The 23,515-nt window shown below is 40.3% G+C and overlaps 1 protein-coding gene across 7 annotated transcripts in view; it reads left to right on the top strand.

Annotated features, from left to right (window-relative positions):
- Window positions 1-23,515, top strand: part of znf827 (zinc finger protein 827) — a 95,324-nt gene that overhangs the window by 38,502 nt on the left and 33,307 nt on the right. For 6 of the 7 annotated variants that reach the window (XM_016676329.1, XM_016676327.1, XM_016676332.1 and 3 more), the window contains exons 3-5: window positions 3,711-3,883; window positions 4,661-5,156; window positions 15,842-16,117. In XM_016676329.1, coding sequence (XP_016531815.1) covers window positions 3,711-3,883; window positions 4,661-5,156; window positions 15,842-16,117 — 945 coding nt within the window. The remainder of the gene's footprint in view (window positions 1-3,710; window positions 3,884-4,660; window positions 5,157-15,841; window positions 16,118-23,515) is intronic. The other variant, XM_016676328.1, reaches the window with a different exon arrangement.

Genomic DNA, 23,515 nt, shown 5'->3' with positions numbered 1-23,515 from the left:
CATTTACATAAATGTGACCCCAACTTTGGGAATTACTGTTCCAGATAGTCTGTGCAAGATCATAGAATAGCTATGGATAGAATCTGCCTTACAGATCGTCTCTATGGTTTAACAACATTTTCTACCTTCCAGTCCTTCACAATATCAACCTAAACACAGTTTAACCCAACATTATTTGGGTTAAACCTTAAATCCATTACTGATTTGAATTTGAAATTTGATAGGAAATGATAGAGACATCAATCAAATAGGTTTTGCAAAGGTTTTTTGTTCTGTTAAGGTTTTTTTTTTTGTTGCATTTTTCCTGTATTTTTTTTTTAATTATTTGTGTTGATGAGCTCGAAGACTTTGAGTTGGAAGGTCCCCTTGCTGTCATCCTAATCTTTAGGTCCATCTCATTAGATTCAAGTCAGAACTCTGAATAATTAATATTACATTCAGTAAGAAGAAATGTTTGCACCACAAATCGGCATCATTTGGTCTGAGTTGCTTAGGTCTGTTTATTCATTGACTTAACATATTTAAAAGTGTTGTTAATGATAGATTCCATCTAATATGGACTTTACCTTCAAGACAATGACAATCATTTTTGCTCCTACTAAAACTGTCATCCGTTTCCCAGAGAAAGCACAGCTCTGAACTTCTCTGACATGTTTTCTCGTGTTTTGTCATAGTTTTGCTCTCACTTCAGCGGCGCCGCAGTAGCAGTGTAGCCTCAGCTTCAACTGTCAGCCGAGCAGAGAGCACAACCGAGAGAAAACAGCCCTGGCTGGCCTTACAGTATGGGAAATGGTCTGCGGGCGCAACGGGGGGTTCCGACTGAGACCTCGCTGCCTCCCCTAAACCAGTTCGTTTGCGCTCGGATGTGCCTGCTGCCAAAAGGGGGTCGTCAGTGTGTGCTCGGCACAGCGGGGCGCCCTGGAGTCCATATCCATCTCAGCAGCCTCCTCCTGGCTGCAGCCCCCCTCTTACCAGAGCCCTCTGCACTCATCAGCACAGTAGACTTAAGGCCAAACACATCATACTTTCCACTGACTGGATACAGATGCGTGCACACTTTTCTCTTTCCCCAACCCTCTCTTCCCTTCCCCTTTCTCTCTTTCTTTCTCTCTGTGTGTGTATTGCTCATGCAGTATACTTGGCAAGCATACACTCAGATGTAGACACATAACCCAAACAATGGCGCACACAAGGATCTCGCTCGGGACTCTAAGTAGTCTTAAGGGAGAACCAAATGCTTTCAGAGAGATTGATGGGCACTTTTGAGGGATTGTGTCGCAACCCCGCCAAACCTAAAATGGCTGGATCAAATTGACTTCAGACAGATGAAGGAATCGATGTAATATTATGTGATCTGCATGCTAAAAAGGGTGTAGGGGTGGGGTGGGGGTGGGTCTGCTCTAACCCAGGCTGCCGTCAAGGTCGAGCAGCGCTGTAAAAATGCAGGTAGTCGTTTGGTCGCCAGACTGAAAAAATGTGACCTTGATTATCGACTCTTGTATCTTGTTTTACTGTCATCCCTCGCCAGTTTGACTGTAAAACTGTGTCGCACCGTTTCTTCCTCCGATACGCTATGGCTCCAAACATGTTAAGGACCAAACTCCCAAACTTTCCTCCTCCTGTGTTATTTCTGCTGCAGTCACCTTAACTCTAAGAAAGCAGGGCTTCTTTCCTTCTTTTTTTTTTGTTTGTTTTTTTGCATCCTGATTCTCTCTCGGGGAGAGGTTGGGCCGCAGATGGCGGTTTATTGTTGCAAATAGGCAGTCTCGAGGTTTTACACCTCAGGTCAATGAATGGCTGAGCGCAGTAATTTCACCAAACACTGATTACCAGATGTTTTTCAAGGAACGGCGCTGGAATACTTATGAAGCCATCCTGACAGGCCCCTTGTAGAATTTGTAATGCAATCATGCCTCTTTCTAATAAGACCAATTAAACAGTAATGGATGCCGGATATGAAGCCAACAACAATAATCGAGACACTAAAATATGCCTGAGTTTTCTCTCTCTCATTGTTCCATTTGCTTCTAGCTGGCATTTCCCTTGATGCGTCCCATCATGAGGTGTACAGACGCGTTCTCCTACTTCATTGCAAACAGTGCTGGCCTCATTTATTGGCACATTTGATAAAGAAATGTAAAAAAATCTCTCATACGTTCACCTTTTATTGAAGCAGCAAGATCTCACACTTAAACCTTGAGAAAGACCCAACTTTTAATTGCATTATACTTATTTAATTTGATTAGAAATAACAAAACTACCACAACTATTGGTGCCCTTCTCAATTTTCTCCTACAATACTTCATGAGGTCAAACACGGAGAGGGGCCTTTGATGAACTGTTTGGAAAATCAGGATTCCAAACACTATGCAACTCTGAACCATTGCATAGTTCCAGAGTGATGTCAGCACGCCCAAGACCGCCATCTTGTTTGACAAGCATGTTTAATATTTATTTTATATTCGGACTTTGAATTTAGGTCAACTCTACAGCAGATATAAGGGTTAGGCAAAGATTTTTTGTTTTTTATTTATTTAATAGAATATCGTCATAATATTACAAGAATATTGTTGTAATATGAGAATAAATTTTATGAGAATGACCACACAGAGGAAAGATGAGCATTTCATGAAGTTGTGGCACAAATGAAGTTATACATTTATGCCACTTCCATTTGTGGTACTAAATCGGATACATATAGAAAAATTTTCAAGTCGATCAGAACGAATGTCGCATTTTGTTTGTCTTTTACATCAATGACATGAAACATGCATCATAATTCTTCACCAGACGAAACCGGATGCTGTAAATGTGAATGTAAAGAATAACTCAGTGCTAAGCTAATCGATGTCATGCTATGGTGTTGTGGTGAGGCTGTATGTTCTCTCATCACTCAACAAATCGATCCATAGAAGGTGACATCGATTTGTGCGCTGCTATTTGACGTCTTCTGCACATGCAGGTTGCTTTGGGGTCAAAAACCGTTCACACAGAAGTCTGATTGTGGTTGTATTTAATTAGTAGCATGAACCACTGTGCAAAATATCAAAATGGAGCATCAAAACCTGCAGTGTGAACTTCGTCTCTCATCCAGTTAGCAAACACTTCTTCATTAAGTTTGTGATGGTAGGACACCTAAACAACCTGTAGATGTGGTTGTTGGTGGTACTTAGTGACCCCAGGTTGATGTTTTTTGCTTCAGGATCTTCAGAAATGATTTTTTTTTTTTTACCTCCCTTATCATCCTTCTCTGTTTGTGTGGTGGCAAGATAAACTTGGGTCATCATTCAGCCCTGTGGCCAGAGGGGATTGAGAGAGAAATGGGTCTCTGTGACGCGCCACATTTATTCCCCGGGGAAACAGAAAGTCATGGATTACTAATTAGATGTTCCTAGAAACTTGATTCCTGCATTGTTACGGGTGATTGTGCCACTGGCGGTTTTCTTAAAAACAATTATTTCAGAATATAGGATTTTCTTTTCCACGAATTTGTTTCATTAACGGTTTAGTTTTTCTGCATCTTTAAGTCTGACAGTTTCTACATTAATCAGTTTGTAAAGTTTTTTAAACACTTTCACCCTGTTGGTTCCGCTTCTGGCTACTAGAATGTCTTTGCAAAACTAAAATAGCATTTCTGCAGTAGTAAAAAGACAACAGAGCTCATTGCATGTCGACTGCAAACACCAACAGTGTTCTTCTCTTCCATTCAGGCTCTCCTGAGGATGGCGGCAAACCTTTCCAATGTCCTGTATGTGGACTGGTCATCAAACGCAAGAGCTACTGGAAGAGACACATGGTCATTCACACAGGCTTGAAAAGCCATCAGTGTCCACTGTGTCCCTTCCGCTGTGCTCGCAAAGACAATCTCAAGTCTCACATGAAGGTTGGATGATCTTCTGTTTTTTTTGTTTTTTTGTTTTTTTGTTTTTTTTTTTATCTCAAATGATCTGAAATTGGTGCCTGTGGGATTATTTAAACATGTTTGCCAGTATAATATCTGATGGCAGTCGTTGATTGTTCAAATTTTTCCCTGAGTGATTTCTTATTTCTTTGTGTTTTTATTTCATGGTGCAAAATAATAAATGTTTGAAGAATTAATATTCTTTGTAGAGATCCATCCATCTGTTCATTCATCCATTCATTTATCCATCTGTCCATCCATGCGCTCATTCATCCATATATCTGTTCATTTATCCATCCAACCATAAATCTATTCAGTCATTCATCTATCCATTTGTCCATCCATTCATTAATCAGACCATCCAAGAATTCAACCATTTAGCTGTTTTTCATTCATTCATTCATTCATTCATTCATTCATTCATTCATTCATTCATTCATTCATTCATTCATTCATTCATCAATAATTTCATCCGCCCATCCATAGGATGGATCAGTCTGTCCATTAGTAGATGGATATCCATCAATCCATCTTTCAATCCATCCATCATACCAGCAGTCAATTCATCCATCCATTCATCAATCAATCATTCCATCCATTCATCCGTTCATCCATCAGTCCATCCATCCTGCCATGTCAACAAAATTTGTTGAAAAGGCAATGAGGACAAAAAGAAAAGTGTGGAGTTTTGACGTATGGAGTGAGGAGTAACTGGTCCTTTCCACTAATTTGTTTCCTGATTCTGTCTTCCTCTTCCAGGTACATCAGCACCAGGATCGAGGCGAGACATTTCAGTGTGAACTTTGTCCCTTTACCTCCTCCCGACACTTCAGCCTGAAGCTTCACATGCGCTGCCACCAGCACTTCCCTCGCACCGACGTCAAGGTGAAAGAAGAGCCCACCACCGACACGGAGGGCGAGGGATCCCTGCTGGGCGACGGCAGCACCAACGACCTCAGAGCGGCCGAGGCATCGCCGCTGCAGGCCGAGGCCCAGCAGCAAACCTCCCCTCCGAACGAAGCGTCTTCTAATCACGTCCACGTCAAGGAGGAGCCTCAGGAGAGGGATCTGTCCGTACTCTCTCCATTCAGCATTTGCAGAGACCGACCCGGCAGCAGCACCAACTCCCTTGACCTTCCTGGAGTTGGTATCGGAGTTGGGATGAGATCCAGTCCAAGTGGTCCAACCACAGCCTCGCTCTTTAGCCCCGACATCACTACCAAAACGGCGACTGACCTGCTTATGAAGCTTTCAGGTGAGCTGAAGTTTCTTTTCTTTGGTAATATAACAATAATGCATTACCAAAATGACTTCTGTATCATTTTGGGACATTTAGTTGGGTTATTATGACATTCCTATTACTAGTTTTCACTATCTGAAACCTACTTTGAGAATATTTATCTTGAAGATGTGTCAAACATGACAATTCAACAATAAATGTTTGAAAAAGATTCTACAAATTTTTACAAGGGGTAGAAATCATTGTAGGGTGTCCTTAAAAAGTCTTATATTCATGTGTCTAAATTTAAGGCCTAGTAATGTCTTAAATCCGTAAGATGAAATATAAGTTGGCTTTAAATTCGCTAATCACAGGTTTTAAATTTTGTGGTGACAGGACTATTTTTTTCTCATTCTGTGTAGTTTATTTTTTTTATGGGATGTTTCTGTCAGGCAAATGTTTGAGTTGCGATCAGTGGAGACTATCGCTAACTAGCTTCCAACATACCATTGCTAACAAGCTGGCTAGGTTTTTGCGTCTATCATGAATATATTTAATGTCAGGTTGGTGGCAATAAATTTGTCTTTGTCACTGGATTTGTTGCCAACTCATATGATTCTACATGCATTCTGTCCAAAAAAAGCTTAGCACTGCTTCTATATAAAATACACCTTTTCTTTTCTTTTCTTTTACATTTCTGTTGTGTTATACGTCTTAAATTTCATTTATAATAGTCTTATGAAGTTGGTGAAACCTGCAGAAACCTTGCCACAAATTCAACTTCTATAACACAAAACAACACATCAGTTCCTCTGTTTGTGAAAACTTCATACTCCCATTTGAATGTGAAGAAGCGGCCAGTTGCTGCTGATTGGTTCCACTTGATTAATTGATTTTTCAGGATTAAAAATGACAGCACTGACCTTAGAAAAACAACTGCTGCAGACCAACAAGCTAGGAAGACAATTTTCTAATTATTTGCAGACTGTTATTCGGAAAAGAGAAAGATGTTTTACAAGTGGGAAATATTTGAGAGCGCCAACAGCTTTCCCAGGAGTTTACAACTTAGCAGAGTTATAGTAGAAAAGTTATTGTTCCTGCCTGTAACTTCTCAACACAATGCAAATTTACATTTACTCAGTTTCTTATTTTCTGGTTCATCTTTAATTTATCAATTGATTGAATTCCATGATTTTAAAGTTACTTGATACGGGACTTCTAGAACAATATCCTTTAGAAAATGAGACTGCCGATGTACAATGGCTGCTGGAAGAGACGAGTGTTTTTGTTTTGTTGTCTTGCCATCCAGAAACCACTTGCTTCATACTTGTTGGTTGTGCAGGAGGCTCCACTTCTGCTTTTCAACGATGTATGGTTGTATAATTGTGCAACTGTTTGCAGCCATTTTTACATCCGAGTTTAAGCATCGAGTTGTGTGGGGTGTGGCCAGCAGTAGCTTATTTGGACTTATAGTGACCTAAAACAGCTCATCCTGAAAGAAAATAGGCAGAATTGCACAAACTAAAATCTCATCATCTTAGAATAATTTTGTGCAAACAATTTGGTGAACATATTTTGCATAGGCCATAGACCTATTCTAACATGATCAGGGAAGCATATTTGGTCATCTTTAAAGGGTACAAACTGCATCAGTGACAAAAGGCAACCTTGGTGGAGTTCAATTCTCACCAGAAACAAATCCAAATGCCAGCAATATAGACCAAGCTTTGATTCAACAGCGGAACATAAGGGCCGTCACTAAGGGTTCTGGTACCAGAACATCTCCAAGTCTATAAAACACATGTAGACTGGTTGGACAAATTCCCATGCACCCTCCAGTACCTGCTGAGGGAGAGGAGCTGATTAGTGTTTCAGGATGAAAACTGCACTGTTCCCCCTGAACCCGAGACTCAACGATCTGGCGCACAGTGGCTTTGTTTCTGTTAAATTTGTAATGACAAAGGGGAATATGATACTTCATTTTTTTAGGCGTTAGCTCTAAGGCCAGATAATTTGTATTATGTCCAGATAAATATATCCCTACAGCTAAAGAAGTGTACTCTGTTGTTGGTAATTACTGTAATCATTTCCTTTTAAAGAACTCATGAAGTAAATGTAGTTTTAACATTAATAATAAGAAAAGGGAGGCATTTTCTTCTAATCTTCATTGTTTCAGTCAAGACTGCAGTTTTGATATGTTACTGCTTGATTTTGAAGGTAATCAAAGATCAGAAAATCAGAGTTTTTTGGTGCAAATCTGGGATTGTTCTATGGAATAAAGGTGTTTACACCTGATCGCATTGTATGAGATGCATTTGTTTTTGAAATGGAGGACTGTTGAAGCATTTCACACATACCTTCAGGTGTAGCAAGGTTCACTCATTGCCTTGCTTTTTAGAATATTTTCCATTATTGTTGTGATTAAATAAGACATTTCTCTGACTTTTAGAAAACAAAATCTTGATTTGACACTTAGAGAATTCATACACTCTTTTTAGCTAGGTAAGAGCAGGTAGCTTTACAGCTAAGAGTGTCAACATGATAAAAACGGTACAAATATTCCAGCTGCAGCGCCCCGCCAGCCCACAGCAACACTGGAATAAGCACAGGAGGGGGAGATCTGGTTCTTCAAATCCATCTACAAAACTTGGCACATCTGAGTGGTCAGTTCATGTTGAGTACGGCCGGTCAAGACACATCTAAGTCAGTCCCTCCTTCTGTCATGCTGTTGCCGAGCGAGGCGGAGGGGAAAACACGATCTTGGCTGTCGATCTAAGCCACTCATGGATGTTTTTTTTCCTATTTAAAAACCATGGCTCAGCGGCTCTTAACATCAATTTTTAGGCCTGCATGTTTTGTTTTTGTTGGGTAAAGTGCAAGTCACCATCAGCCTCCCAGCATGTGATGTGTGATTAGTAGCAGTGGGATGGGATGGAAATCCTAAAAAGATGGAAATCAGCCACTTTATGTAACGGTGTGCAGCCCTAATTAATGATCTGATTTATGAAGAAAATGTCTGCTGTAGGGCCGTCGGTGGAATCTCTGCATTACAATAAACATATAGGGTTTACTGCATTTTCTGATCAGATCTGCAGTTCGGACAAGTCAAGAGTTATGTCTGCACATGAAAATCCATCCATCCATCCATCCATCCATCCATCCATCCATCCATCCATCCATCCATCCATCCATCTAGCCGTCAATCTGTCCGTCCTTTCGTCCATTCATTTGTCCATCAGACAGACATATATATAGATATATGGACATCAATCTGTCCATCCATTCTTTATTCATCCATCCCTCCATGAAGTTGCAACATTCTTAAACTTTCCCAGCTCTGCTGTTGTCATGTGAAAATGATTCGGTTGTTTTTTTTTTTAGATGCATTTTTCCGTGTTGCAGAATATCAAAAGAACGAGTCTGGAGACGACGGTGAGATTGATGGAGAAAGGTTGACCGAGGTCGTGAGCGAGGGTCAAGGCTACAACTGCCACTCTCCCGCTTGATGGCGTGTAATTAGATTGAGATCTTGAGCGAGTATGTGAAGAAAAAAAAACCCTGGGAACATTAGATTAATTAAAAATTTATGCATAATTCATAATTAAAAAGGAATTCATAATTTGAAATGATTAGCGCCCCGAGCGCCATCCTGTGACCCCTCCAGGATGCACGGGGACTGGGACGGCTTAGTTAACTCCCCCTCGATCTCACGCGCCCCATCTCCACGCGACGCCCCCCTGGTGCCAGCCGCACTCTGCCACCAGACTGCACAATCAAGGCCAGGCCGCTCCCGGAGGAGCCGAGGTGGCTCCTCGCAATGTCAGTCCAGTGTCAAGCGGCGGACATCTTAGTCAGGACATTGTGCGAAGGGGATTAAAAAGGAAAACGTGGCTTTCCAACAAACACTGCTGCTCAGGGTTCATATAGATGCTGCAAATCCTTGAAAATGCTTGAATTTTCATTAGATGTTTTCAAGGTTTCGAAAATGCTTGATACTCAAACTGCACAGCTTTGTAAGAAAGTGAAGTCTAATGTTTGATTAAAAGTCTACATTTTGAAAATGTCATTTACAGCTGAAGCCAGATATTTTCATAGATGTAATAAAAAGACACATTTTTCATCTCTCTGAAATCATCAGACTAAACTTTTCTTGTTTTATGTTAGAAATAATTTTGGTAATGCAAACTATTTGCTAAATGCCAGAAAGTTTACTGAGATTTTTTTTTTTTTTCAATAATTATTGTTAGCTTTCATTTTATGTAAAGTTTAGTATTTCATTTGAGCAGGAAGGTCATTTATATTGACACGACTTGTTTGAATTTGTAATAAACCAAAAATTCACCAAACACACAAAAAAACCTGCAGGTTTTGTTAAAGCTTTATATGTTTTATGCTGAAAGAAATTGGTTAGGAAAAATGTTTCTTTTTGTAGTTATATTGTTTATATGAATTATTTTCATTTTGGTTTCTAAGATACCAGCATATCCCCATAACTTTATAATTTGGTCTGTTTGATGATGTAATTTTTAAATATGAAGTAATTTTTTTCTTATCAGTTACTCAGTGCTTGAGTAGCCTTTTTTACCAAATACTGTTTTACTCCTGAGTACAATTTTCTGATCCTGAATTGAAACTGTCTTTTTTTTTCATTCCTTTGTATTGTTTTTAACTCCAAAGTGTGGTGTTGGAAAGGTTTGAGAACTTACCTTGAAAATGCTCGAAAGGTGCTTGAATTCATTTGTGTGAAAATGCTGTGATTAGAAGCTAAACCTTTATTAGTTTGTTGGAGTAACAGGGCGGTTTTGGGCTTGTTGAAGCGAAGCCATGACATGTAGCTGCCAGGCAGACGGAGGTGAGGAAGTTCCTCCTGGGACCTCTAGACTCCATTTCCTCTGACCTCCCTGCCAACCCAGATTTAGTGCGTACACAAGCACCTCATCCCTCCTGCTTTTACACTGATGTCTCAGCGCATCAGTCCCACAAGGCCTTTAAGAGGGGTGAGGGAGGATGCTTAAAAAGCTGCAAAAGGAACGGGGCAGGGGGGGAGAAAAACAAAGTGACAGCGATCGAGTGAGACATAGTAGGAGCCGAAAGAGGGAGTTGCATAGACTCCCCCCGGCATTAAAAAAATAAAAAAATCTGAACTCTTACTGACCCCTGACATAATAAGCGTGTCGGTTTTTTGGGCTGCCCTGCTTTCCATCGAGTGATACACTGATACGCTTTGATTTTTTTATCCTCGCACACTTACACAACCGTTCGCCGTCCAGTGTGATCCACATTCTGATTCGCAGATGAAAGCCACAGAGGCACTTTGAAATGCACAGGCCCTCTCCTGAGCCCACTGGACTCAGAGTTAATAATGACAGTGGGCACTGCACTCCCTCCCAACGCAGCCCACTCCCCCCACTCCCGCTGCGGTGACACAGGCACGGCGAGCTTGACCCCGGCTGGGTGTGAATAATTGGCATGCAGGGGGTTGTGGGAGGTGTTGCATCTGTCATGATGCTTCTGCAGTTGTCTTATTTATCTTTCCGCTGGCAGTGTGTCTTCCTTTCCTCCTGTAATGTTATGAATTGATTCCTAAACCCATCATACTAATGGGATTTCTGGTTAAGTAGTTTGGAAAGTAAAAATTCACCTTATATGGCCTTGAATAAGTATTCATACCCCAAGAACTTTCTTATGTTTTGACAGATTAGAAACAGAGACTTAATTGTGTTTTATTGGGATTTTATGTGAATGACCAACACAAAATAATGCTTTATTGTGAAGTGGAAAGAAAAGGACACTTGGCTTTTGTTTACTAAAAGAAAATCTGAAAAAGTTTGGCATGCAAACAGGATTTTTTTATGGTGATCTTTCTGCAGCGTTTGTTGTTTGTTTTTTTTTAAGCTGCTGTGCATAAAGGCCAGATTTGCTGAGTGTTTGATAAAAGCTTGTCTGTCAGCACATTCTCCCACCTGAGATGTGGATCTCTACAACTCCTTCAAAGCTATTGTAAGCCTGTTGGCTGCTCCACTGATTATTGCTCTTCCTGCCTGGCCTGTGAGTTTAGTGGGACAGCCAGGTCTTGTAGGGGACTATTTCCATTTTCAGATGATCTAAAGATGGACGGGCAGCTTGGAGTATTGTTCTGTCACGGCGCTTTAACTTGACTCGGCCCATTTTCTATGTTCCCAAAGCGCTCACTCTCCATTGTACGAAACTTGAACAATATGTAGCTCGTGTTTTGTTTGTTAATTTGTTTTATTTTATTGTTTTTGGGACATTTAATTTTGATTCCGAATTGTAGTAAATGAGAATCGCGAATCTTATGTGAATTCCTTTTCTTTTTTCTTTTGGCACATTCCTGATGCTGTGTGTTCATTAACTAATAAACATCTGAGATTTTTTGTTTCTACTGAAACTGAAAATGCCTTTGTTTGTAGATGGGTTTCACCCAAAACTAGTCATTATTTGTAGCTTTTAATGTATTTCTAGTATTGTACACAAAGGCGTAAGTAGTTAAATGAAGATACCAATTTCTTTATCTGAATAATCATCAGAGTAATCGATTTACTAAAATAATCATTCATTTCAGCTCTATTTGTCTCCATTTAAGTCCAGACGTAGAAATGCTGCAGATTATTTTGAAATGAAACCATCTTTTTTTCTTCTTTGTGAATATGAGTTTCTTTCCTTCCAGCTCTGGCTTTTTGTGCGTGACCTCTGGTCCATACATCCCCTCTGCAGCCATCAGTATCACGGTCCAGTGTCTAGCACAGTGTCAGCTGTTGTTGGGTTCTCAACCTGCCCCACGCAGTCTTGTGCTTTCCTCTTTTTTTTTTTTTATTCCTCTCTGGGAGAAAACAGCAGCCGATTGTTAGAGGGGGAGCAGGCCGGCATGACAGAGGTGGAAAGCTAATGAAGTTATTTGACGGCAGCCCTGACCACAGAGCGAGAGGTGAGGTGCAGCGGACAAGCGCCTGGCAGTGAGACGGATGAGGCGAGAGAGAGCGAGGCAGAGAAGCAAGCGAGGGAACGGTGGTGGAAAGGAGCGTTGGTGGCAGGTGTCAGAAGGGTGTGATAACATGGAGACAAACTGATAGCATCGTCCATCCTGAGCTAGAGCCTACCGTACAGTATCGTGCACACAGAGCTGTCACCGGCCTTGGTTAGCACATAACCACCCTGCCAGGAAGCTCACAGAACAGAAGCTTAGTCACCCAGAGATGCCCATCTCCTCCGCAGAGATGCACTCGCTTCACAAAATGATCCGCCAGGGGACTGGACAGTCATGATGCGATTACAATTGTGAAACTTTGACAGACAAAAAGACCAAAGTGTAAGCTTGGTGTTGCTGGCTGAAATGTGCCGCAGTATGGCTGCTTGTTAGCGCTCCATGCTGCCTTTTTGTTGCCTGCAGGAAGAAAGAAACTTGCCCTTTGGAAATGGGGCTTTTAGTGATCGATTAGTTTAGCAATTATTCTGATGATTGGATAAGAAAACTGATATATTTTGCAGATTTTACATGGTACCGCTTAAGCCTTTTTGATATAAAATTAGTACATTGCATTTAAAAATGCTTTTTAAAATAAAAAATTACTTTTTTGCCTGATTAATTAATTGGAGTATGGACTCCAATTTGCTGAAAAAACTCCAACATACTCAATAAAGTCAAAACTGATCAAACAAAAAACCCTATTAAGCACCTTCTGCTATTTATCCCCTAAAAAATCAACAATTTAATGATATTAATTCCAGATATTAATTTGTATAAAAAAACTAATTTTTTATACAAACAATAAGTTAAAGGACGGCTGTGTTATTTCATTTTAGGCAGTAGAATATTTGTTTGTTTTCTTATTTTAAAGACATTTTAATTATTTACTGGAACATTTTAAAGTTTTTCTAATATTGTATAAGAAAAATTCTTGTCATTTTATACATCAGATTTTAAAAAATGCCATCGTCCATGTCGACAATTTTTTGGATTAATCAGTTATTAAAAAGTTGCTTTTTATAAAGTTCTTTTTATATGTTAAATGCAATATACATATATTGTTTGTACATTTTTGGCTTAATTTCTGCCTTGACGGTTCTTTCAGGAAAATGCCCATTTTTGAGTCTGTATACTTCAGTTAACGATTGATAAGTAGACTAGCTGATAATTATTTCAATAATTGATTCATCATGATTAATCCAATTAATTGTTTCAGCCCCGAGTGTAAATCATTAATTGTGCTCTGTAATGTAGATTCTGAGTGGAAATGTCTTATTTATAGCACCAGACAACAAAGGTCAGAGAGTACGGTGACTTTCCTGGAGCTGATTTCTTGCTTCCAGCTCCACTAAGGAGGATTTTTCTGCTGATGGTTCCATCTCCGATTGGTTAAATGTGTATTTTAAGAATTCGTTTGCAAGGTGGCGGCGGCCGTGTGCGCGGTCCGCATCTGATCCAACATGGCCTCAACACGCTTCTAATTAGAGGACGTCCTTCCAGGTGCTGACCAGGTTATACTTAGCCTGCCCACTGACACCCGACAGTGTGACATTTCCAGCTGGTGCTGTGTGCTGCCCAGCGCCACTGGCCCCGAACTTGAAGGTCACCGCCACCCCTCCTCTTCCTCACCGCTCAACCTCGTCCTTTTCACCCTCTTGAACTGCAGTCCAAACCTGCCCTGCCGTTGACTCTGTGGCATCACATGGGTGGTCAAAACACCCACACCTGTCCCCTTTCCCTGCCCCGCGTCTCTTGTCCTGGAACTCTTGGCCATGGATCATCATTAATCAGAAGCGCCAGAGGCGGCACAGATTGATGGCGTGGGGCCGGCAGCAGCAGGCCTGTGGTGGTTTGAGATGTTAGGTGTGATGGGAGGGTAAGGACCGGAGCAGATCTCTGCTGGGGTCAAAGGAGAATGGACAGCAGTCGCTTACCTGGGAGTTATGTCTGCTGGCGTCAGGGGATGGGCCTTCCAAGAGTTACTTTAGACGTTTACTGTTATTAAAACGTGGGCAGAACTTCTTTACTAACCTGGAAGATTGAATGACCTTTATGTGTTTAACATCACATAGATCACAAATGTACAAAAAAAACCAAGAAGCATCATCCTAACACATTAAGGAAGAACCCTAATGCAACAGTGTAAAAATTCAGTATTTCTTGTCCATCATTTGTGTCTCTTCGTAGGATTACACAGTGTAATTTACACTGTTGCATGAGTTAATATTTGCTTGTCTTTGGCCCCGATTCTCTGCAATATAACACTTTCCAGATTTAAAATATTTTTAAAACTCACATAAACCCATCTAAATATGGCAAAAGGACTTCTCGTATAACTCTGCTTTCCTGCTTGGTGTAATCTGGTGTCTAAGGATGCGTTCTCACCAAACCTGTTTAGTCCGGTTCATTTGGGGAGTGTGAATGCGTAATTGAACTCTGATGCAGACCAAAAAAGTGAACCCTGGTTCATCTGAAAACCTTGGTCTTGGTTCAGTTCGTGTGGTTTAAATATGCATATGAATGCCAAGTGAAACAGAGACTGCTCCAAAAGAAGGAAGCAGAATATACCGCAGGGCATTCTGGGTAAATGCAACCAAAGCAAACACAAGAAACTAACTGTATAGGGATAAATGGCTTGTGATAATTTTCTCGAGACAAAAGAGAAATCCTACAACCACTAAAATCAGACACCACTCCCTTTTTGTTTGACTCATGAAGAAGGAAGTTTAACTCAGGGATACTGAGAATTCAAAGTGCTGTGTTCGGTAAATCCCTTGTTCCTGTACTTTACAGTGAAATATATGATAGACAAATCTTACAGCTTCCGCCAGTGTTTGTTCTGTGTTTCTATCATATTGTAAAATACAACCAACCTTCACTTTAACAGATAAAATAATGAAACGTTCACGGAGACACAAAGAAAGCAGCGTGGCCTGCTCTTCTTTTCTTGGCGGCTAGTTGTTGCTCCATGTCTAATTATTAATTATTCATCTAAGGCAGATTAAATGTGGCCCAGTTTCTCCTCGAGATGCCTTCGGACCAGAGCGATCCATGTGACAGTTCAGTCTCTAACCTAGGCTGCATTACAGTAGAGTGAAGCTGGTTTTCTATCTGGGTCTGAAACAATAAATAAATAATTTTGATGCCAAAGTGTGATGTGAAGGAAAATGCACCACAACTACAGTTCAAAACTCCAAAGATGCTTGTTGGGGCTGAAGCGATTAATCGTGATTATTCATGATTATTCATGATTACTAGGTTGTTAAAACAATCATCTACTTATCAATTAATCGTTAAATGGCCATTCACTGAAAGAACAATACAGTCAGAGCAGTAATTTAGATAAAACTTTCTATTCTATTTTTATTTTCTTATTTAAAAAATAAGAAATTATATATATATATATATTTGCATCTCTTACTGTATTTCTAATCTATTTCCCTTATGTAAAAAATCTAAGTGGTTACATGAAAAATTTTATTTGATATGATTAATCGATCGTTCATCATAATAACTGTTGGAATAATCTGTTATTTAAAAATGGTTAGCTGTGCCCTTATTTGTTCTCTGTATTTATCATCTTCTGTTCAGCATGTTCGGATGCCTCTCTTTGAGATAATAATGTTTTTTTCCTAACCTATCCTTTGCCATCACATACCCAGGTTTAACTTGAGCTTCACCAGGAATCCTTTGATCCAACTCACTCCTTTAATCTCGCCGTTTTTCTCTCTTGCAGCAGCCAACCAGAGGGAATCACTCAAGTCTCCATTCCACCTGAAAGAAGAGCCCAAAGTGGAGGAGACACCGAGCCCAAGACCATCCTCGCAGTGCCAGAGCCAGGTTCAGCCAAGCTTCCCTGGGTCGTTCTGCCAGGATGGGCCGACGGGGGCGGCGGCATCGGCAGCCATGGAGTCCCTGAAGCCGAGGGAAGGAAGCCCCATGGCTAAAAACAGCCTGCTGAGCCAGGATATCAACGTTAAGGTGGCCTCTGAGCTGCTGATCAAGCTGTCAGGTAGGCTTGTGCTCTTAAGACTTCTGTGATGGTTGATAAAAAAATATGCAAATAGTTCTGCATTTCTGTTTCTTCTGTCAGATCTTATTGTATGTAATTATGAAATTATGCATGTAATAAAGTTAAAATCAGCATGTGAAAATCTTAACCCTTTCTGCTCAACTTAACATTAATGCAGTGTAGGGCTGATCTTGTTCACTGATTAGTAATTAGATGGCAAAAGGTGCTTAGAAGTAGTTTTTATTTTTTTTTTTTGACCAGGTGGAGCTAAATTTATGCTACATGATGAGTTTTAGGTAGAAAATATTTCCAGATAAAGGCTTTTTTTTTTCTTGGTTGCAAAATTTGTATATATTTTGTACAGTTTGGGCTTTGCTCTGTTCTTTCAGTAAACAACTGTTTTTGAGTCTGTATGCTCAAGTTTCGTACTCCTTCCTACTCCTTTTCGAGCATATTAAGATTGTCTTTTGCATTCCTTGTTCATGTGTGTGATTTTATACTTCTATCATGTTCAAAATAAATAAAATTCATTCATTCAAGTTAGCGATTAATTGATTACTGAATTTTTTTCAATAATCAATTAATCACGATCATTTTTGTCTAAATGGTAAATGATGATGCTGTGCTGTACTCTAACATGTATTTATTGCATTTTGTTCTGAACATAGATTTATGTGATGTGTCTTTGTTTTATGTTCTGACATCCCTCCTAAACCACTTAAATCATATATTTTAAGACTGAAAACTCAAACCTGGCTTGTCATTTTAAGAGACACATCTCTGCGTGTGTGTGTGTGTGTGTGTGCTGTGTCTGAACCTACCTGGATCACTCTGACATCTTCCAGTGCAGCATTATTTAGCCTCTGCATCTTCTACTGTAACTTGACAAGAACGTTGGAAACAACTCCTAAACCAGGGACTCTGATTTGTCTCTGAACTTTTGTAGCTGAATGCATGTGCTGCTGCTGCTGCTGCTGCGATTCGTTTTAAATGTATGTGTTTTGTTTTGCTGCCAGATTTAGCTGTAAAGAAGGTGCTCATTTTGCCAGGTGTGGTTGAAGTGCAGCAAGGACAGGTGTTTGTCTGTGGGATGGTGAAGAGCTGTTCTCAAATATTTGAGAGGGAAACTGGCTGCATGTGAAACATGTGAGCGGTTATTATTGTCTTATCCTGGTAAAATACATTTTAAATTAGTCGTAAACCGCGCTCTTATTTTACATAAAGTACCTTAATTTGCAATTTGTTTTTAGTGTTCCTAGAAATGGTCAGTTTTGAATTTGAATTTTGAAAAGTTAAAGCATGGATTCTATTCTTTGTTTTATTTCTGTTTTTACTGTTTTGCAGCTTAATTATACAGAAACGGTGAAAAGATACAGACATACTAAAATCAATCTGTTCCTGAATTTATTAAATCTAATTTTACTATTAATAACAGATTTTAAAAAATGCCAAAATGAAAAAATTGCATCCTGAAAGCTAAGAATACAATTGATGCTTCCAAAGGATTAAAAAGATGTTGAAGCTGCCAGGTGCTGCTAACTGTCTAACTGATCAGCAGCTTTGTGGAACAGCTTGGAAGTTTGTGTATTTGTGTAAACACACCTGTTTGCTTCAAACCCTAACCCTAAAGGAAATAAAAATAAATGAAGTCAATCAATTCAATAGAAACATCCTTCTTAGTCCCACAACAGGGAAATTCAGGTGCACCAGCTGCAAGTTGAAGGTAAATAGAAGTACGCAGATTCAAACTAAGTCAAAAAAGAATAAAGACTTGTCTCTACAGTAGAGGCAAATTTACAACATAAGAAAATATTGTACAATTTCTGAAAATAGCATACTGTGTGCAACTGACTACTGTAATTTAAAAAAACATAAATGAATGTATATTTGTGCATAAAAAATATTTACAAGAAGTGAAATAAATGAGTTTGTTGGGAGCAGAGATTATTACTTTAAAAGCTGCTGGGAGGAAGGATCTGTAGTAATGCTCCTTTGTGCAACAGACCTACCTTTGATGCTCTATATATCTCAGATGGAAAATGCTGAAGTTCAGGACTGTATTGCTGAATGAATGAATCACAAGACTTCGACTACGTTCACACAGCAGGTGAATGCGACTCAAATCCGCTTTTCTTGCCTATATTTGACCACTATCCAGCTGTTTCACTGCAGTCTGAACGGCTCAATTCCAATCTTTTCACTCCAAAAACATCCAATCTGTGCCACTTCCGTAGGTGATGCATTGCCTGCAGTCTGAACGGTCATGTCGCATTTTATGCGGCTTTTATTTCAAAGATTTGAAACATGAGTCATGATTCTGAGTCATGATTCTGCACCAGAAGAAACTACATTACATCCAGTAAATCTGGATGTAATCAATGGCTGAAAATTATGAGTATAAACTTATGAAAGAAGTTTGTCAGTCACATCACAATCACACGACTCCTGGCTCCGACTACACATCCAAACAAACTTCTCTACAGAAACTGTAGTCAAGAATCCACAAAAAGTCTTTGCTCCCATTACCGAATCACTTTAAAATCAGTCCATAAACATCTGCTGCTACAGCTTGTAGTTGCAGGCGCTACATGTAACATTAATTTTAGACACCACGCTCTGTGCGTCTTATAAAATAAACTTTTCCACCACATCTTCCTAATGTTGATACGAGGAGCGGCCATATTGAAACATAAAGTCCACCTTACAAGTTGTAACTGGGGGTAGTTGGAGTTTCTTCCAGTTTTCCAGTGGAAAATCCAACTTCAGAGGATGATGCAGTTAGGGGTCGGCATTTATCGTATCGTTGATTGTTTATAATTTATTGTGATACATTTCTTAACATATTAATGTTTAAAAAAAAACAAAAAACTGTCCGTATCACCCTTTTGTTCACCGTTTGTTCAATAAAACCGTCAATAAATCTCAAAATGGGAAGTTTCGGTGTGTAGTTTAGTGAGACAAATCACGCTTCTTTATGTGACTGGTGTCATAAAGAAGTGCATCACAAATACAAGAGCAGAATTTGGGTTTGTGTTGATGTGATTGGTGTATCCTGAAGTCACAGCCATACAGTTACCTAAAAAATAAATAAATATATAGCTCTTATCAATTTTATTATTACAATAGTACCACAAAATATAGCAATAAAACTTTAAGTCAGTGTCGCCCAACCTGTAGTTCCACATGTTAGTTATCCGGCTGACATCCGTCAGTGTTGTAAATTCTCACAATAATAGGAATGACAACTGATTTAAATTGTTCTACAAGCTGTTGACTCGTGGGGTTGATTCCTTTTTGTTTTCATAACTGACATTTTAACTTCAGTTTTAGCTCATAAATAATGATACTGTGGAATATTAATTCCAATTATTGATGGTTAACTCACCCAAAATTGTCCATATTTTTTGGATTATTTGTTCAATGAAATTATCAATACATATCAAAATCTGACTAAACTAGTTCCAGTTGACTTGTCCAACTGGGAAGTTGAAATTTCCCACTTCTGAGTCCAACTGGAACGCAGCATAAAAACTTTGAAGAATGAACTGCAGGATTTAATTCTGACAAATATTTTGCCAGTTGACAGAAAGATTTTAGAGCATAATTTTTTTGTTGCAAACTCTCATAGTTGATCAGAAAATGACACGCATGCAAAATGACACACACACACACACACACACACCAGGTTGGTTGTAATTTGATGGTGCTGCAGTGAGCCGCTGCTCCATCTGCAGCTCTTCATCCTGTGCCAGTGTGCGCACGCTTGACAGACACCTCGCACACCGGTGGCCATTGTTCTCTCTGGGTCGACTGGTGTTCGCAGTGACTCATGCTGGCTGGTAGCTCTGTGGTTCTACACGTGTGCTGCTCCGCTGACTGCCCTCGGGTCACGTTTCCCTGTGTGCGTGCATGTGCGGCAGCAATGTAAGACGTTGGTGTAGAGGGGCCCTAAACAAAGAAATGCATCGCCTCTACCTGCGTTCTTTTGTTGAATCGCAGCATCTCCTCTTCTGTCCTTTTTTTTTCTCCCTCTTTTCTTCCTGTTTGCTTCTTTCGCTCTCACTCCCTCCCCGTCCTCCTTCCCTCTTTCTCTCGTTTCTGTTCCTTACACCGGCTCTGCCAGGTTGACCCGGGTTAGGGAAAGATGCCGCAGCGTTCATCCCGCTGCCCTCCCCACAATCCCTCCCCCCTCGTGCAGCCCTTCGGAGCGCGGTGCCGTCCGTTGCCGTGGCAACAGTGGGGGCGAGTAGATGGAGAGGGCTGTCTGGAGTGACAGCCTTGACAAGAGTCTGGACCCTGAAATGACCTTGGTGGGGGTTGGGTGGAGGGGAGCCGGTGAGAGCGCCATGGAAAGGTCGGCGCCGTTATCGTCACGTGTGATTACAGTCGTGAGGTTCAAGGGCGCGTACACTGTAACCTCTCGCCGTCCTCCTCCAAAGGTCGGCCCTGGTAAGGAAGCTTGGGTAGGAAAAACGCATTAGGAGTCAAGTCTCAGCGTTTTTCTTCCTTGTTCTTATTTGGCATCGTTGCAAATGGACAGAGTCTAATTAAATTTCTGCTGCTCGACCGTGGCGTTGGGGATGTCATCATTACTGCCCATTGTGCTGTAACATGAGTTGCATCATTCCTTTAACTAGGTCACTTCTTCTCTCTCTCTCGCTCCCCCCCTCGTCTTTTCTTCTTCATCAAACATTTGTCGGCGGTGTTGCTCGCGTTACTTCCCCCACATCTGTTTAAAACCAGGCTGCTGGTGTCTGGGGGCTAATTACGCCGGGCTAAATAGTCCCCGGTGCCAGCGGCTAACGTGTCCTAGCAGATGGGCGCTGGTGTTGCGGGCCAAGGAGAACATGGCGTCAAAGGAAGAGAAGAGAGTGAGGGGGGCTTGGGGTTTCAGGGCGCAAGGTGGTGCCCTGACAGACTGGCATCGTGTGGGTAACAGCCGTGCCACCCACTCACCATCCATCCACCCTCTCTCCATAGGTGTGAAATCACACTCTGTTCACTTAACTCCCCTCTGCAGGGCTCCTTAACTTCCTAATTCAAGTTGGACGAAGCAACTTTGACAAATACACAGAGAAACTTTCAGCTGAACTGACAACAAATATTTCTTCTTCGAGTTTATTTTAATGTGTGTTCTTTATTTATTTTATTTATTTTTTTGGTTTGGTCTGCTGATTTTGTTGAAAGTGAACCACCATGCACGCATCTGAGACTTTAGCACTTACTGGCAACATTGGCAGCAAAACATTGGCTGGTTGTTCTTGTCAAAAAACTATGCAGTCATGTATCTTGTCATTGTCAGTTCTACTCCTCAAGTTTAACTTCAAGTTCATCCTTTAGTGTTTTTTGTGAAAGGTTGCGTTCACATAAGCCCTATTTGGTCCATTTTAATTTAACCTTAGACCGCTGGAAAGATGGGCTTGTTTGTGGAGGTGTGAATGCACAGTCAAACTTTGATGTGTATCAAGAAAGCAAACTCAGGTCTGTCTAAAAATCTAGATCTCAGTTCGGTTGACGTGAATGCAAAGCGGATCGGACCACTGCTCTGAAAGCAGGAAGCAAACTATACCGCACAACATTCTGCGTAAATACAACCAAAACAAACACCAGTGTCTGGTGTTAGCAGGAGAAATGACTCATGGTCTTTTGTCACGACAAGAGAGAATCCTACAACAGCTAAAGTCTGTCGCCACTTTTTTGTTTCCATTTTGTGAAGAAGGAAGTTGTGCTTAGTGTCTTCTAAAGAGGTTTTTGTGTCATTTCCTTGTGTCATTCTTGCTGCAGCGCCACCTCAGACGAGGAGGGGAACAGGCAGCTCAAAGGGTTTGGGGGTTTGGATCGTTTGGCACAGTGCAGGCTGAAAATGTAACAAATGTTGCAACTTTTTGGTCTCCAATTGAACCGAATCTACTGGACTATCCTGTGTGAAAATACCCAAAATTTGGTGGACTTACCCATAAATAGCCAGTGTTGCTCTTTCCACCCCTGGTAAGGATGAAATCAGTTTTTGGGGTCACAGGTTGGTGCAGGTATAGAACAACAGCAAAAAGAAAAGAAAATACCAAATGCCATCAATCTTTTTACTACTTTAGTGTTGACCTTGCTTCATTAGTGTAATGTATGCACATCAAGGCAGGATTTGTTTACTAGTATTCATACCAAGAGTGATAAAATATTCAAACTGTTGAGCCATTATAAACCCTATTATTTTCTGTTTCCACCCTGAGAAGTGTTATATAGGATGTGCTACCCTTTATTTTGAATTAATGTTGAGGCCAAATTGATTGGTTACAATTTAAAGAAAAACAATGAACTCACTGCTTTATGGCCTCTAGGGCAATATTTATTCCATTCACCAAGTTTGACTCATTTTCAACACAGCTGTTAAGAACATTGTGACATTGACTGAAAGTCTGGTAAGGATATTTATTCCTTTTTATAGTAAATAACTGGATACTAAAATTATCGAATAAACACGCAAATGGTTTGCCATAAGTTTTATTTTATAGGGCTATTGGGCTTGCCATATTTTCACCGCTCCCTCACCACTCCCACCAGAAAACCTGAACCCACTCTATGCACTCAGGTTAGAAAAAGCAGACTGCAACCTCCTGTGGCATTTGTTTGGTGTGGAGTGCTTTATCAATCAAACAAATTTATTTGTATAGCACATTTCGGCACAAGGCAGTTCAAAGTGCTTTACACCATTAAAATACAAAGTCATAGAAAACACAGTCAACAATTGAAACATTACATTTTGTCAGGTGCCGTCATTACACATCAGAATGTTGATTAATGTTACGTTGATTATGTTTCAGAAGTAACTCTAATTTAAAGGCGCTCAGTGTTTTGGGTGTTTTGCAGTTTTCTGGAAGTTTATTCCAGATTTGTGGAATGCTGATTCTCCGTGTTTGGTTCTGGTTCTGGGGATGCAGAGTGAGTAGCCTGATTGTGTCCACATTGGTAAGAGTAGATGTGTACTACCTTTATTTTAACAGTTTCTCTTCTCCTTTTTTTCCACCAAGCAAAAAATAAATGAATTTGAGAAATAAATATTCTATTAGCGGTAACACGTTTCAGCAAATCATGCCATTTTTCTGGCAATTTAAATAGGCAGTAAGTATGAACCTTCCATTCCCCCGCTTCTTAGCATGTATTTCTAGGAAAGTATAAAGATGTGCAAGGTAATAGCAAGCAAAATGTTTTATGTATATATGTAGGTTTAAAAAAAATCTCCTTTTAACCTTTGAAGTCAGTACAGTGCTGTTTATATTCAACTGCTGCATTAAAAGACGATTATTTCTTGAGTATCGCTTATCGCAGCTCACTGTCCAAGCAGTTCACCGTTGTGGTTCACAACATTGGCGTCATTCTGTGGTATTACCTCATATTAAGCCG

This window comes from Poecilia formosa, unplaced genomic scaffold (genome assembly GCF_000485575.1).
Source record: "Poecilia formosa unplaced genomic scaffold, Poecilia_formosa-5.1.2 Scaffold132, whole genome shotgun sequence".
Classification (NCBI taxonomy): Eukaryota; Metazoa; Chordata; class Actinopteri; order Cyprinodontiformes; family Poeciliidae; genus Poecilia; species Poecilia formosa.
The sequence above is the reverse complement of the archived record's forward strand: the minus strand, read 5'-3'. Positions and strand labels throughout refer to the sequence as shown.